The 15,303-nt window shown below is 43.1% G+C and overlaps 1 protein-coding gene across 1 annotated transcript in view; it reads left to right on the forward strand.

The window, feature by feature from the left end:
* The first annotated feature begins 2,708 nt into the window (after window positions 1–2,708).
* The window catches only part of LOC117365453 (thioredoxin-like), a 44,603-nt gene continuing 32,008 nt past the window's right edge, over window positions 2,709–15,303 (forward strand). The window contains exon 1 of the mRNA XM_033955954.1: window positions 2,709–2,904. Within this exon, the coding sequence (XP_033811845.1) occupies window positions 2,881–2,904 (24 nt within the window). The 5' untranslated portion in view covers window positions 2,709–2,880. The remainder of the gene's footprint in view (window positions 2,905–15,303) is intronic.

Consider the following 15,303-nt stretch of genomic DNA (forward strand, 5'->3'; position numbering starts at 1 on the left):
AATTTGGATGTTGATATTAATTACACAAATGGGCTGATTTTGATTCTGTACGTTTTCTATCTTTACTCTCTTGTTAATTTGATAGTTTATATGTGTGACAACAAATGAAAAGTACTGATATGTTTAGGGCTACCAGACGTCTAGATTTCCCGGGGCATGTCCTCCTTTTTAGGACATGTCTGGGAGTCCGGATGGCTTTTCAAAACCTGGCATTTGTTCAGGTTTTGAAACGTTTCTGATGTCAGGACGGCATCCACAAATGTGCGGAAGCAATGCAGTGACCACGCGTGATGTCATCACATCACATCGGCACATGCGCTGATGTCATCTCGACACATGAATAGATTAAGGGGGTAGGGCTGGGAGCGGGATGTGGGCAGAACTGGGAAGCCATGGGTCTGGATTTTCCTTTGGGAAAATCTGGTAACTTTAGATATGTTTATATGTATTTTTGTAGGGCCTGATATTCAAAGCAATTTAAGTAAATAGGACAGGGGTAGGGAACTCGGTCCTCGAGAGCCGTATTCCAGTCGGGTTTTCAGGATTTCCCCAATGAATATGCATGAGATCTATTTGCATGCACTGCTTTCATTGAATATTCATTGGGGAAATCCTGAAAACCTGACTGGAATACGGCTCTCGAGGACCAGAGTTCCCTACCCCTGATATAGGAGAATAAGCTCTTGTTATTGTCTACTGCAACTTATTTGTTGTCATGACTAGGCTGTCTTCAAACAATTGTGAATGTGAATTTGTAACCCGTTCTGAGCTTCTGGAAGAACGTAATAGAAATTTAAATAAATAAATAGCATGACTATGAGACTATCGTGAATGCAAAAAGGATTACATGTTGTTTAACAGTGGACACGACTCTGCTGCTGTGCTTAGAAGAAACAGCAGTTGCTGGTTTGTGTTACACTTCTTTTGATTGAATGACACAGGGACAAATTTTTCTCATCCCTATGGGATATATCTATCCCTGTTCTATTCCCACGAGGTTTTGTCCCTGCCCCTGCCCCATTGCTGCAAGCTCTGCCCTCATGTGCTCAAGCCTCAAACGCTTTAAAATCACAAGTGTTTGAGGCTTTTGCGGTTAAGGTGGAGCTTGCATAAATGGGACAGGGAAATTGAGATCCTGCGGGGATGGGGACAGATTTGTCTCCATGTCATCTAGATAGAGATCCTCATTGAATCCTGTTGGTTGTTGATTTGCAAAATACAGTCCAATAGAAAATGTCTTACTTCTTTTCTCCCTTTGTATATAGCTATTGAGTGGAATAATTCCAAATGCAACAGCCCAGTGCTATTTCAGCTCCAATTTAATTTTTCTAGTTTATTATTCAGTTTGATCATCTAGCCCAGGGGTAGGGAACTCCGGTCCTCGAGAGCCGTATTCCAGTCGGGTTTTCAGGATTCCCCCAATGAATATGCATCGCTTATTCTATTCCTTCAAATTTTGAATGTAATTCTTGTTTTAGTTTAGATGTAATCCGCCTTGAACCGCAAGGTAATGGCAGAATGGAAATCACTAATGTAATATAATGTAATCTATTTGCATGCACTGCTTTCAATGCATATTCATTGGGGAAATCCTGAAAACCCAACAGGAATACGGCTCTCGAGGACCGGAGTTCCCTACCCCTGATCTAGACTCTGGTGCCATCATCTTCAAAATGGCTGCACTCTGCCTCAAGCAGTGTATCCTGGGATACATTGGGTAAGGCCAGTTTACCATATAAGGATGTACTGTGAGCGGGAATCACTCCTGCCTTTAGGTATGGGGGTTTCTAGTGTGCTTGAAATGGGGATTGCAGTAGAGGTGCCACTAGACACCTGAGAGATTTATTTTCCGGTCCGGAGCTTATAGGTTGAGATGGGGGAAAAGGAGAGAACTCGTTAGATCCCCAGGGTTTTTTGTGTTTACTGATATTGAGGGAGGGGTGCAGACTGGGGAGAGGGAGGAAGGCTGGCTAATCCAAAAAGTAATCCAGAGCAGGGTATTGGGGTTGAAGTGAGAGAGGGGGCACCGCTAGACACTTCTACAGCTACCCTGGCCCTGGCACCAATTCTCTCATGCATGACACAAGAAAACCATCCCCTGCATGGCTGTGTGTTAGTTAACCAGTGTATTAACATACATTTGAATGTGTTCTATGGTAAGGGTTTCCATGCGAGTTAACACCTACACTGAAACGCTTTCTGCATTGTTATGTGGTAAAACTTTGCTAAACCTACCTAACTGTGCCGGAAGTGTTCTGTATCGGCTCCAAAATGCCTCTACTGAAGCTACTGACAGCTCCGGAGAGACCTGCTGGAAAACAGGGTAAGAGGTGGGCGTTCCTGGCTGGGTATTATAAGGAGTGCTCGTTTTAATACTTATGAGCTCTTTGTAATTCATTTGCATAGGTTTCTCAGTGGCTGCCACAAGGGTTTTTTTTTTTTTTGTGCATCAGAGGCTGAGTTACCTTGCAATAAAGCGGGCTGCAACCAGTCTTACTTGCACAACAAACTTTTGAGCAACGGGAAGACTGTTTTAGGTGTATCAACATTTAGCTAAAAGTAAGGGGAGAAACTCTTAGAAGGAACTTGCTGCACTTCCTAGTTGCTACATCTCTTCCTTGAAAGAAAATCGTGCGCAGGTAGTAAAATCCCCTTGTGGTTGCTGAATCATTCCAATTGCAAAGAAACTGCTCTTGAGTGGGAATAGGGAGGGCTGGGCGTGTAGCAGAGTGGGAGGACTGGGTGTGAATGTGATGAGCCTGATTCTTGCTTATATCAGGGTGGCAGGGCTGATCGGAGCTAGAAGGAGCTCTTGCATTGCCTCACTGTGATCCTCAAGGAGTCTTCGCCCTTGTTAACTTAAGGAAACAAACTTTCGAGATGGTGAAGGAAATCCAGTCAAAGGTAAGGATTCTTTCTCTGGAAAGGTTGTTGAGATTTAGTTTCATTCATTTGCCTGATCCCTAAGTGCATACTTCAGAGTGTACAAGGATGAAAGAAGAATTCAGTCTCCCAAACCAGGTTTGTTAATAATGTTTATTTCAAATTGTTACATCATTCTTCTTCATAACTAGTTATCAAAGCGATTTACAATCTGATCAATGTAAAAAGAAGAACGCCACTTAATTATTTCAGGAATGCAGCTAGTCACTGGTTACTAATTTCCTTGCTTAAAAAACAATCTGTGCTTATCTTATCATGTATATCAGCAGCCAGAGATTGTCAAATATTTCAGAACTGGAAACAAAAAAGTAACATCATGGGGGGAATGTCGCCAAAGACCTGCTTTGCCTGAATGTAACTTGCCTTGAGCTACAGTTAGTTGAAAAGAAGGTATGAGCTAAATGCAGAATCCATTCATTCCCTCCAGCCTTGGTTAAGGAGCACCAGATGTTATAATTCAAGTGACAGAAAACTGGAATCTCTTGTATTAACTTGTTTCTGGCAGAGTTTCTGTTTTCCTTGAGACTCCAACCCAATTCATTTCTTCAGTGTCAAGATTTTAAGAGAAAGAAGAGCTAAAAACATTTAGTTAGAGGAGAGCCAAGCCAAATCCTGTAAAGCAGATACTACAACCTATTCAAATGTTAGACTATGGCAATAAGATTACCGTGTTAGCTTGAAAGTGCAAAAATGAAGGTTATTACAAAATGAAAAAGATTAGGGAAAAAGATATACCATAAGAACATAAGAACCAGAGGTCCATCTCGCCCAGCGGTCCGCTCTCACGGCGGCCCATCAGGCCCACTGCCTGAACAGTGGTCTCTGACTAATTTTACAATTTACCTCTAATCCTATCCCTATAACCTTACCTCTACTCTTATACCCTTATATTTTTTGACAATGTGAATTTATCAATCACCTCAGGAGAGTTTTCATTTTCATTTTTAGGATCGAATGGAATATATGTATCGTATATGTGTGTGCATATGTGCTCTATCTGTTTAAATGTGTGTAGAGTGATAAAGTATCTATTATCTATCTCTATCTATTTCTCAAACATGCACACACACTCTGAACACAAGTAAATTTTTTCTTTATTATTATTTTTTTAATAAACATCACATGATTACATAATATTCAACATATAAATAGCCTTCCTGGGTTGGACTAATCTAGCCCAGAACCCAACAGTGGCCAATCCAGGTCACAAGTATAGCAAGTATAGCTGTTGAACAAACTTGAAGGGCTGAAGTTAGGACCCAAAGTGGTGAACTGGGTCGGAAACTGGCTGTCGGACAGACGCCAGAGGGTGGTGGTTAATGGAAGTCGCTCGAAGGAAGGAAAGGTGTCTAGTGGAGTCCCTCAGGGTTCGGTGCTGGGGCCAATCCTGTTCAATATGTATGTAAGTGACATTGCTGAAGGGTTAGAAGGAAAAGTGTGCCTTTTTGCAGATGATACCAAGATTTGTAACAGAGTAGACACCGAAGAGGGAGTGGAAAATATGAAAAAGGATCTGCAAAAGTTAGAGGAATGGTCTAATGCCTGGCAACTAAAATTCAATGCAAAGAAATGCAGAGTAATGCATTTGGGGATTAATAATAGGAAGGAACCGTATATGCTGGGAGGAGAGAAGCTGATATGCACGGATGGGGAGAGGGACCTTGGGGTGATAGTGTCCGAAGATCTAAAGGCGAAAAAACAGTGTGACAAGGCAGTGGCTGCTGCCAGAAGGATTCTGGGCTGTATAAAGAGAGGCATAGTCAGTAGAAGGAAGAAGGTGTACAGGTCATTGGTGAGGCCCCACTTGGAGTATTGTGTTCAGTTTTGGAGACCGTATCTGGCGAAAGACGTAAGAAGACTTGAGGCGGTCCAGAGGAGGGCGACGAAAATGATAGGAGGCTTGTGCCAGAAGACGTATGAGGAGAGACTGGAAGCCCTGAATATGTATACCCTAGAGGAAAGGAGAGACAGGGGAGATATGATTCAGACGTTCAAATACTTAAAGGGTATTAACGTAGAACAAAATCTTTTCCAGAGAAAGGAAAATGGTAAAACCAGAGGACATAATTTGAGGTTGAGGGGTGGTAGATTCAGGGGCAATGTTAGGAAATTCTACTTTACGGAGAGGGTGGTGGATGCCTGGAATGCGCTCCCGAGAGAGGTGGTGGAGAGTAAAACTGTGACTGAGTTCAAAGAAGCGTGGGATGAACACAGAAGATTTAGAATCAGAAAATAATATTAAAGATTGAACTAGGCCAGTTACTGGGCAGACTTGTACGGTCTGCGTCTATGTATGGCCGTTTGGAGGAGGATGGGCAGGGGAGGGCTTCAATGGCTGGGAGGGTGTAGATGGGCTGGAGTAAGTCTTAACAGAGATTTTGGCAGTTGGAACCCAAGCACAGTACCGGGTAAAGCTTTGGATTCTCGCCCAGAAATAGCTAAGAAGAAAAAAAAAAAAATTAAATTGAATCAGGTTGGGCAGACTGGATGGACCATTCGGGTCTTTATCTGCCGTCATCTACTATGTTACTATGTTACTAAGATTCCCTGCTATCCATGTCTGTCTTAATAGCAGACTGGATTTTTCCTCTAGGGACTTGTCTAAACCTTTTTTAAATGCTAACTGCTGTTACTTATAATTCTATATTTAAATCTTTTTATTAAAGCATATTTGGGACAATATTATGTACATTTGTTATTTATAAATCACAAATAGAGCCTTTCAATCTGGTTTTAGTACAACTTTCCTATAGATTCATTCCATTGCCTATATTTTTACATCATCTGGGAAGATAATTGGATTGTCTTTTAGACATGAGTGTAGAAGAGAACCAACACTGTGTAGTAGATGAGCAGGAAAATAAGTGTCTATTAATTGTTTGAAATGCTCCTTGATGCCAGCAACAATGGATGAATCTGTTGCAGTAAAGCATGAGCAACTGGACACACGATGGAAGGACTGCAGATGAAAGGAGTCTGATCAGCAGACAAAACTCTTGTTGCACATCAAAAATAAACAAGACGTAAATGATGTCAAAGTGCTTTATTTAAATCCAAAAGCAACTTCTGGGTTTTTTTGTAATCATTGAAATCAGTTGCCCATTATCTAAGATGTGTTAAGTTTTTACATATTGATACTAGCATTTTATAAATGCCGTTCACCTAGTTTAAGTCTAGTCCTAAGTTTTTAAAGAATGACAAGGGGACAAAGTTTATCCTGCCTCACCCTACAGACTCTGTCCCTGTCCCTGTGTCATGCTCTACATTCAGAGCTTAACTATTGGTTGAGTGAAAAAAAATTATATTTATTTTAAAAAGTATTATCATGTAACTTGTAGTGCAACAGACACTCCATTCCTGAACCTCTTCTCATGAGAACTCTTGTAAGGAGCTTCATTTGCATTGTTTTGCTCCAGTTCCCCATCTTTGTGTGCTGTCCTTCGATTCCTCAGTTGTCTTCCTACATGCGAGACAGTAGGAACTTGTTTTTATTTCTGTTCATGTTTTTCATTTTTAAATTCAGTCTTTTTGCTAACTGCAAGGCTTTTCGGTGCTGCAGAGGATCCCTTTTGTGAGATGGCTCTGGCTACAGGAGAGCACAGACTCTGAGGTTGAGAGTCTGCTTCCAAGGGGCAGACTACCTGGCAGTGCATCCATTGGACAGGCTGCACTACCAGTTTGAGGGCTCAGGGACTATTCTCTTGGGAGCACAGCTCGCCCCAGGTTTGTCCACAATGAGCTTGAACTCCATGGTAGGTTTTGTCCAGAATCAAGGCCAACTTCTTTCCCCCACCCCCATTTGGCTTGCACAGATCTGATGGGCATTGAGCTCTCAACCTGGTACGTTGGGTCTGAGAGGCAGTCAGAAAACATAAGCAGTCCAGATCCCAAGCTCCTTGAGGTAGAGGTTCTCCTTCTAAACTGTTTGCAGCTTCCACACTTGCAGCTCCCAGCACACAGCATGGAACAGTGAGTTACAGGCTGACAACCTGGTAAACCAAATCAGGGTGGGGGGGTCCTTTAAAATTGGATTTTCTTCACTTCTGTGGTTAGAGTTAGGTTCCCTCACCTCTAAAATCACTATTTTTTTATTTTCCAGTATAGCTACCTGAGACATTTTTGGTGCTAAAATTGCCTTGGCAGCCATCTTAGATTTCCCAATTTGAAAACAAAAATCTCTTGTCTCCAAAGCACCTTGATTTTCCTTAAAAATAGGTGTGATTAACTTAGGCCAGGATACCTTGGATTCATGCCAAATTTGTGGTGGATGGCCATTTGAGAGCATCCATGTTCCATGTGCCCCACAACATGGGGGTGGGATGCTAGTTTAGCCTCCTCTGGTCCCTTAGGGGATGTCAGTGCCCATTCGGTTCAAGGAACAGGAAAAAAGTCAAGGAACAGAGCAAGTGGGTCTGCGGTGAAACTCAGCTGTGATGTGGCTGGAAACTCCCAGAAAAGGCCAGACAGCATCTGCAGGGACCATCCTGGTCAAGTTCCCCCCTGAATTAATTAATATGATGTTTGAAACTTACATGATTAACCAGAATTGCATGGAACCCTCAGGAATTGTGGCCCTGATCTCATCAGGGGTTCCCAAGAGCGCAGTTCCCTAGCAGCAGTGCTATGCACAAGTCAGGGAAGTTCAATTGGAGGACAATGGGAATGAAAATGACTATTTCTATGCCTTTAGTGCCCCTGTGAGGGTCCTCTCTAGCAGGAGGTGAGGCTTCATCTCTGGGGGAGCCAGATCTGGTGGAGGCCTCTGATCTTGGTGAGTACCCAACTGTGTGCAGATTGTTTAAGCCATCAGCAATTTTGGGGGTGATCATAGAATCCCTCCAGGAATTAAAGCTAAAGGCTTCTCCATCTTCTGCCACACAGTGCTCACATATCAGCAGCACTAAGGCACAGACCTCCTATTTTCCCTCTCATCAACACATTACTAAAATGCTTACATATCTTTGGGAGGTACTGGAGAGGCCACTTCGGGTGGCCAAAGCTCTATCCAAAGGTTGCTGAATTTAATCAGCTTTTTATTCCTCTGAAAGCTTTTATTCCTATTTAATCAGCTTTTTATTCCTCTGGTGCAGATTATAAAATGTTCCTCCCTTCCCAGTGAAGGCGGCGTGGTATTGAAGGATACCCCAGGACTCCAGTTTCTAATGTCTGGAGTGGATTATGTGGCTGATGCTCTGTATGACCTTTTCCGTGTTGTGAGCAAGATGTCAGCTTGTTCTATTTCTGCCAGCAGGATTCTATGGATCAGGCAGTGGGTGGGGGATTCCTCCTCTTTGAGTAAACTCCCATTTAAGGGACATTTACTCTTTGGGAAAGGCTTGGGTGATATGGCCATATGATAGGATCATAAGCAGAAATCCTTACCGGACAGCAGAACTTGAGCCCCTAGGGGACCAGGTCACGGTAATTTCCAGATGATACTGCCAGTTCTTGGGAGGATCTTCGGGCCAGAAATCATTTCAAAACTTGAGGCAAAGATTGAAAGGGGAGGGGGAGGTCAGGCACCCTTAGTCTTCAGGATCCCCCTCCTTCACAACTCTAAAGAAGAAGTTATAACTGCAAGCTGTCAGCCAAGCCTCCACGCATCCTATTGGGGGGCGAGGGCGGAGATCACCACAGATCACTGGGTGCTAGGCATTATATGGGAGGGGTACAAGCTAGAATTCTTTCATCCCCTCTTGGACCTTTTTCTAGACTCTCCGTAGGGAAGCTGGAAAAAGCAGCCAGAGTCAGAGAAACAGTGCAAAGATTGCTAGATCTGGAAACCATAGAGCCTCTACCAAAGGAAGGCTTGGGCTCTGGCAGATATTCAATATACTTAATTGCACCCAAGAGAGGCTGGCACCCAAGATTTGGTCTGATGACATCAGCTAACAACAAGAAAGCGGTTCGATTCTTCAATTGAAGACACAAGCTGGGAAGAAAAGGCCTGGACACCCTGTTCCACCCCTAGCCATAGGCAGGTCTTCTATATGTCTTCCCTCCGTGGTCCATGAGAGGCCAACTTCTGCGCAGGATCATGGAGCACCAGGAGATGGTGATTGTAGTAATACCAGACTGGCCAAGATGACTGAGGTTTGCAGACCTGGTTCATCTGCAAAGGAATCATAGTCTCAAACTTCCCTGTGATCTCTGGCGACTCGCACAGGGTCCAATTGCCCTGCAGGATCCAGAATGCTTTAGTCTTACGGCAATGTCTCTTGAGTCCATGCTGCTAGCACGTAAAGGTTATACAGATGGAGTGTTCTCCAACATTCTAAGATGCAGAAAAAGTCGACTGTAGCAGCATACGTGAATGCCTGGAAATGTTTCTAAACTTAGTATGCTCAGAGAAACGAAGACCCGAGCTTGGCTCTGATTTCAGTGATAGTCACTTTCCTCCAGGAAGGTCTAGAAAAAAGCCTAGCGGTTAGCCTTCTTCAGCCTATATTGGAAGTGAAAAATGTATGCCTGCATCCATGAAGGTGTATTTGACAAGAAGCGTTGTTTCCTCATGGGTGGAATCTTCAGCGGTGTCCCCAGAAGAAACCTGTAGAGCCACCACTTAGTCTTCTCTGCATAGGTTCACAAAGTTTTGCAGAGTAGACATGGCATTTGGATTTTTGGTTCTGACGGCAGGCTCATCCATCCCTCCCTATGCTTGAGGGACTGCTCTGTTGCATCCTATCTGTACAGAAATGGAGAGTGTTGCACCAGAAGGAAAGATCAGGTTTGTACCTTGTTAATCTTCTTTCTGATAGACACTCTATTCCTGAAGCCCAGCTGTGAGTTTGCCTGCTTACTGCTTCAATAGAGCCTGGCAATTTGGACATCTTGTTTCTTTCTTTGTCCAGACTTGACAAGAAAAGAGACCACAAGTGCCACGTTGAAGAATCTAGGGGGTATCTGTAAAATCTTCCACACTCTTAGTGCAGGTTGCGGTCACCTTTTTATGAGTAGAACAGACATGTTTCTCGGGGAATGTCCCCATATCCCTCCCTACTCTATTTCCTCTCCAGGGCTGGCCATCTGCTTTGATATGAACTGAGGAGTTGAAGGACAGCCTAGGTAGGGTTAGCAGATGTCCGGGAAAACCTAAACATGTCCTCTTTTAGAAGACTGTCTGGGTCCTGGGTCCCAGAAGTTTGTCCAGGTTTTGAAAGACCCACCTCGTTTGGAGGGTCTCTTAGCATGCACAGATGATGCCATATGCATCAGTGTATGCTCTGAGACTCTCCAGACGTGGCAGAAGAGATGAGGCTGTCTGGGGGCAGGGCGGGGGGTTGGAGGCAGAACATGTCAGGGCTGGTGGTGGAATGGGGATGGGGTATCCATGATTTTATAGCTTTAGATATGGTAACATGAAGCTCAGGGGGATGGGGAGGCAAAGCATAAGAATGCAAATGAAGCTCTCTACAAGAGTTCTTGCGAGAAGAGGTTGAGTACCCATCTGTTCAGGAATGGAGTGTCTGTCTACCAGAAAGAAGATTAACAAGGTAAGAACCTAATCTTTTCTTCATGGAGTGTCCCCTAGTCTTTGTACATTTTGAAAGAAGAAACAGTTGATTCACATTTACTTGTTCTACTCCGCACAGGATTTCATAGACCTCTTTCCAAGCTAAAAGCCCTAACCTCTTTTAACCTTTCCAATTAGGAGAGGCGTTCCATCCCCTTAATCATATTGTTCGTATTCCTATGAACCTTTTCTAATTCCACTATATCTTTTTTTGCCATATCGAGACCAGCATTGCACACAGTATTCAAATGTGAGGTCATACCATGGAGCTATACAAAGACTTTTTTTATTCTTCATCTTATTTTTTTCATTTTTGTAATAATTCCTAGTGTTTTGGTTTTATACTATTTTTTAATTTTTTTTTTTAAATCATTGAATTCAGTTGAAATCATTGTAAAGCTGCCAGTGCGGTGGAGGAGAGAGGGTGGTTAAATTATAGATTCTTCTATTATTTTGGCTTCCACCACCACACACTTCGCATTAGCTTTCAATGTGTTGTCCAAGATGACCTCTAGATCTTTTTTCTTGGGTAATGACTCCTGCAAGACAGATTGGCACTTGCTTCCCACTAAAGCAAACTGCATATAAGCTGCTTTTACTATATTACTTGACCTAAGAGCTAGTTCCAGGATTTTGGAGCATGCTGATCCAGTCCTGGTTTGTATGCATGTGTGCACTTGCAGCCTTGTTTTTGAATATAACAGAAAAATTGAAACTATAATATCTATGCCTGCGCTGGGATAAAGCCAGGACTAAGTCAACCTGTCCTGAAAATCTGAAGCACACTGACAACCTTACTTGTTCAGCCAGTTTCAGTAAGCCATTCATAGGAGCTATCTTGCCATGTGACAAAACCTCAGGGGATAGAAACAAACACAGTCCCACTAGACTATTTATTTTGACAACCTTGTTGCTCAATGTCTTGCCTGGCCATCCCTATGACAGTGAGGTATACTGAGTGACCCATATAGCATGGAAAGAAGGATAAAAAACTAAGTCATAAAGCTGCCAAGGAAACAGAAAGGTAATTGCAAGTAATCTCTATATCTTTAGAGCCCAACCCAATCCTCTAAAATGATTTTCTCCTACAATGAATCCCTTTCTTTCAATACAACAGTTTTGTATCTTTTATTATTTGCTGGTTTGGAATTTTCTCACGCATTTACAATAATAACGCCCAGTAAATTGTATTTAGATATAATAGGTATTTTCCTGTCCTTTCGGAGCTCACAGTCACAATCTAATTTTGTCCCTGAGCCAATGAAGGGTTAAGTATAGGGTTGCCAGATTTCCTCTTTAAAACAAACAAAAAAAAAGAACACCTGGCCCCACCCCCCATTCTGCCTCCAGCTCTGCCCTATTTTCTCTCAGCTGAACCTTCTGTAGCCTTCCTTGAGGTCTGGAGGGACTCTGCATGTGTGGACATTGAGGCGATGATGTCACGCACCTGCGACATCATCGTGTCAACTTCCGCACATGTGCAGAGGGCCTACAGGCATAGTCCAGAGCTCAGGGACTTCCAAAACCCAAAACACAGGTAAAGCTTCACAAAACACAAGAGGACTCTTGTTACAGGATTCAGGAAGCTTTATTGAACTGAAAAAGAAACCAACATCGGCCTATGTTTCTGCTACATGGCCTTCAGCACAGCAGGAAACTGAGCAATCCTTAAGTGTATCAAACTCATTGAAGTGGGTCCTTACAGACAACTCATAAAACTGGTTTTGAGGTCCTGCAGTGACAGACTTCCTGGTGACACCAGTTTATCTCACAGTTTTAATTCAGAATTTAATTGGCTGTTTTGTATGTTCTGTATCAAAGTTGGCTGTGATTCTTGGGTTCTTCTGTGTTGATAAAGTGAAAATGCAGCAAACTGGGAAGTGTATATCTGCAGATCACAGAAACTGGAACAGTTGAAAGAGATGTCAGATTAAATCAGCGGTATTATGAAAGGCTACCAGTGCTGTGGAGGAGGAGGTTGGGGAGAGGGTGGTTGCATTTTGGTTAGAAACATATGGCAGGATGGTTTATCTGTGAAATATTGCATCATTATAGCCTGGATGATTCAAGAACCAGACTATCGCTTAATACCCTATATGGGCAGCACAGTGTCACCATCATCACAGCAGCCATCTTTTGAATTTGTCTGGTCTTGCGTGTGCCCATGATCACTCCCTGCCCATCCCATGGAACAGCAGACTCCAGCTCAAACCAGCTGCAGCCCGGTCCAGGCCACAAAACTGCCATTCAAAGCAGTGCCAGCATGAAGTTATTTGTGTGTAGTGATTTTATTTAGATGATGGAAATAAAGCGCTCAATTCAGTCTGTCCTTGGATCACTTTAAAGGTACTGTATTACTAGACATCCCCCCTTTCCTCCTTTCTGCAACAGCTTCTGATGGGGCGCTGTAGCTGTGGCATTGCCAGAGGGCAGGGAAATTCCAGGAAGAGGTGAGAGTATGTTGGGGGTTGGGACAGAGCACTTGAAGAACAGGATCTGCTCTCATTTTTGTAGAAGTGTAGTTACATGTGAGAAGAGATTTCTTTTTTGAAAAGGGAATGACAAGGAGAGAAAGCAGCAAGCTATGATAGTGCTAACAGACATACACTGTGCTGCAGGAGCGTAACCAGACTTCTATTTTTGAGTAGACCTAGGGTTGGACTAAGCGCATGGCCCACCCATTTCCTTGCTATCCCCTTTCCTCCCTGAAATAGTATAAATTAATATAGGGTTACAAGATGTCTGAGAAAACCCGGACATGTCCTATTTTTAGCAGATTGTCCAGGTGCCTGGGCGGACTTTCCAAAACCTGGCAGTTTGTCCAGGTTTTGGAAAGCCCCAACGAGCTCTGGCTGCATTTGGATGGCCTCTGAGCATGTGTGGATGATGTTGCACACATCTGCGCATGCTCGAGGCCCTCTAGACGCGGCCTGTGAAGTTGGGGAAGAAGAGATGAGGCTTTCTGGAGGTGGAGGTGGGGATGGGGTGGAATGGGATAGGGCCATGTGTCCAAGTTTTTGTGCCTCAAAATATGGTAACTCTAAATTAATGTAATATGACAACTTAAATATTAAATATTAAATAACTGCAATAACTATCTCAAAAACATAATCACAGTGTATAAATACAGTGGTACCTCAGAATCTGAACGCCCCAGAGCTCATTTTGCCCTGGAATTCAAACGCCGGTTTGGAATCTGAACGTATGCCCTGGACAATGAGGAAAAAAAGACTGGAAAATTTAACGTGCTAACCTCTTTGCATTCTTGACCAAGTTTAGAATACACCCTGTGTAGCCTCTGGAATAGGGGCACTAACTCAGTGTCCTAACAGAAACTTTAACAGAGACACAAAGTCACATTTCACTTGCATTCGGGGACCGGTCCCGTTCCCTCCCCTCTGATCCCTGACATCTCTTCCACCCTTCCCAGCCCGGCGTTATCTCCCCCCACTTCCGCGATCCGGTACCGCTCACTTAAACTCCTTCTTCCATCCTATCTTCATGCTCTTGTCTGAAGTCGGCCGCCACCGGCGCCCCATCCCCCTCTGACACGACTTCTTCCTCGGCAGCGTTCACCTCTGCCGGAAACAGGAAATGCGTCAGAGGGGGCGGTAACTAGCAAAGGGAAGAAGTTGCATCAGGTGCGTGCATATGCAGGAGGCAAGTTGTGTGGCGTGGCGCGGGAGACAAGTTAGAGGGTGGGAAGTTTATGAGTGAAAGATGCTGGCTGGTGGCTGGAGCTTTGGACTTATTCGTTATCAAGGTTCACTTTGCCTTTCTTTTACTGTACTGTATTTGAGAGTGTTCTGAATTACAAAAAAATCCAGTGTATTTGTGTTAAAATTATTTGAAAATCTGAGTTTGTGGAACCAAGGAACAGATTAATCCAGTTTTTATTATTTTCAGAGGGAAAAACTGTCTTGGAACTCGAACGGGGTTCTGGAACAGATTAAGTTCGGATTCCAAGGTATTATTGTATTTATAAAAAATTGTGTGCAGTGCTCAGACTTGCAACCTAATAGTGCTCAACATGAAGCAAACGAGATATAGGCTGCCCGATAGGACCATCACAGCACGCACTGTCCGACCCCCATTGAACTTTTGCATAAACTGTTGTCAATTAGAAAACAAAAAACGCGGGACTGTCTTTTCCAGAGTTGAGCAACAGGGTTTGGATATTGCTCAACTAAAAGAAAAAAGTAGAGAAACAGGAAGCAAAGCTCTCTGAAATGAAACAAACAGAATTTGGATTGCAAAAAGAAAGAACTTGTACGGCTAGGAAAATGGAGAGCTTTGAAAATCAGCTAAGGAAAAATAATTTGAGACTTTTGAGTTTTCCTAAATCTCCTGTGATCTCTCCTATCGAGATGGTTAGAAAATATTTTAAAGAAATATTGTGTATTCCGCCTGATAATTTACCTCCTATAGTTACAGTCAATTACCTACAGCTATAAAGCCCCTGTTGAGATTCAAGGAGATAAAGGGGTGGATATGGATTTAACAATCTTCTTGGAGAGCTCATTGGAGATGGTAACTGAAAGGAGAACCCTGTTAGTTACATTAGCTTTGGAAAGTGGCATTTAAATGATCAGTTTTAGGGGGCATAAATTCATATATTTCCCGATATGGCTCAAAAATCCCAGAGGCGGAGAAAGGAACTCTTGGCATTAAGGCCTTAGGAAGAACTTTTTTGTTTAAAATTTCCAGTAAAATGTTTCATCACTTATCAAACTAAGAATTTTCTTTTTTTTTAACCTAAACAGCTGTTAAGAGTTTATTGAATCAAGAGAAGGAGGAGCATCTGTAATTAATGATGTATAACTTGCCTTACCGGCTTTAGGTAATGC

Source organism: Geotrypetes seraphini, chromosome 1, assembly GCF_902459505.1.
Source record: "Geotrypetes seraphini chromosome 1, aGeoSer1.1, whole genome shotgun sequence".
In the NCBI taxonomy this organism is placed as follows: Eukaryota; Metazoa; Chordata; class Amphibia; order Gymnophiona; family Dermophiidae; genus Geotrypetes; species Geotrypetes seraphini.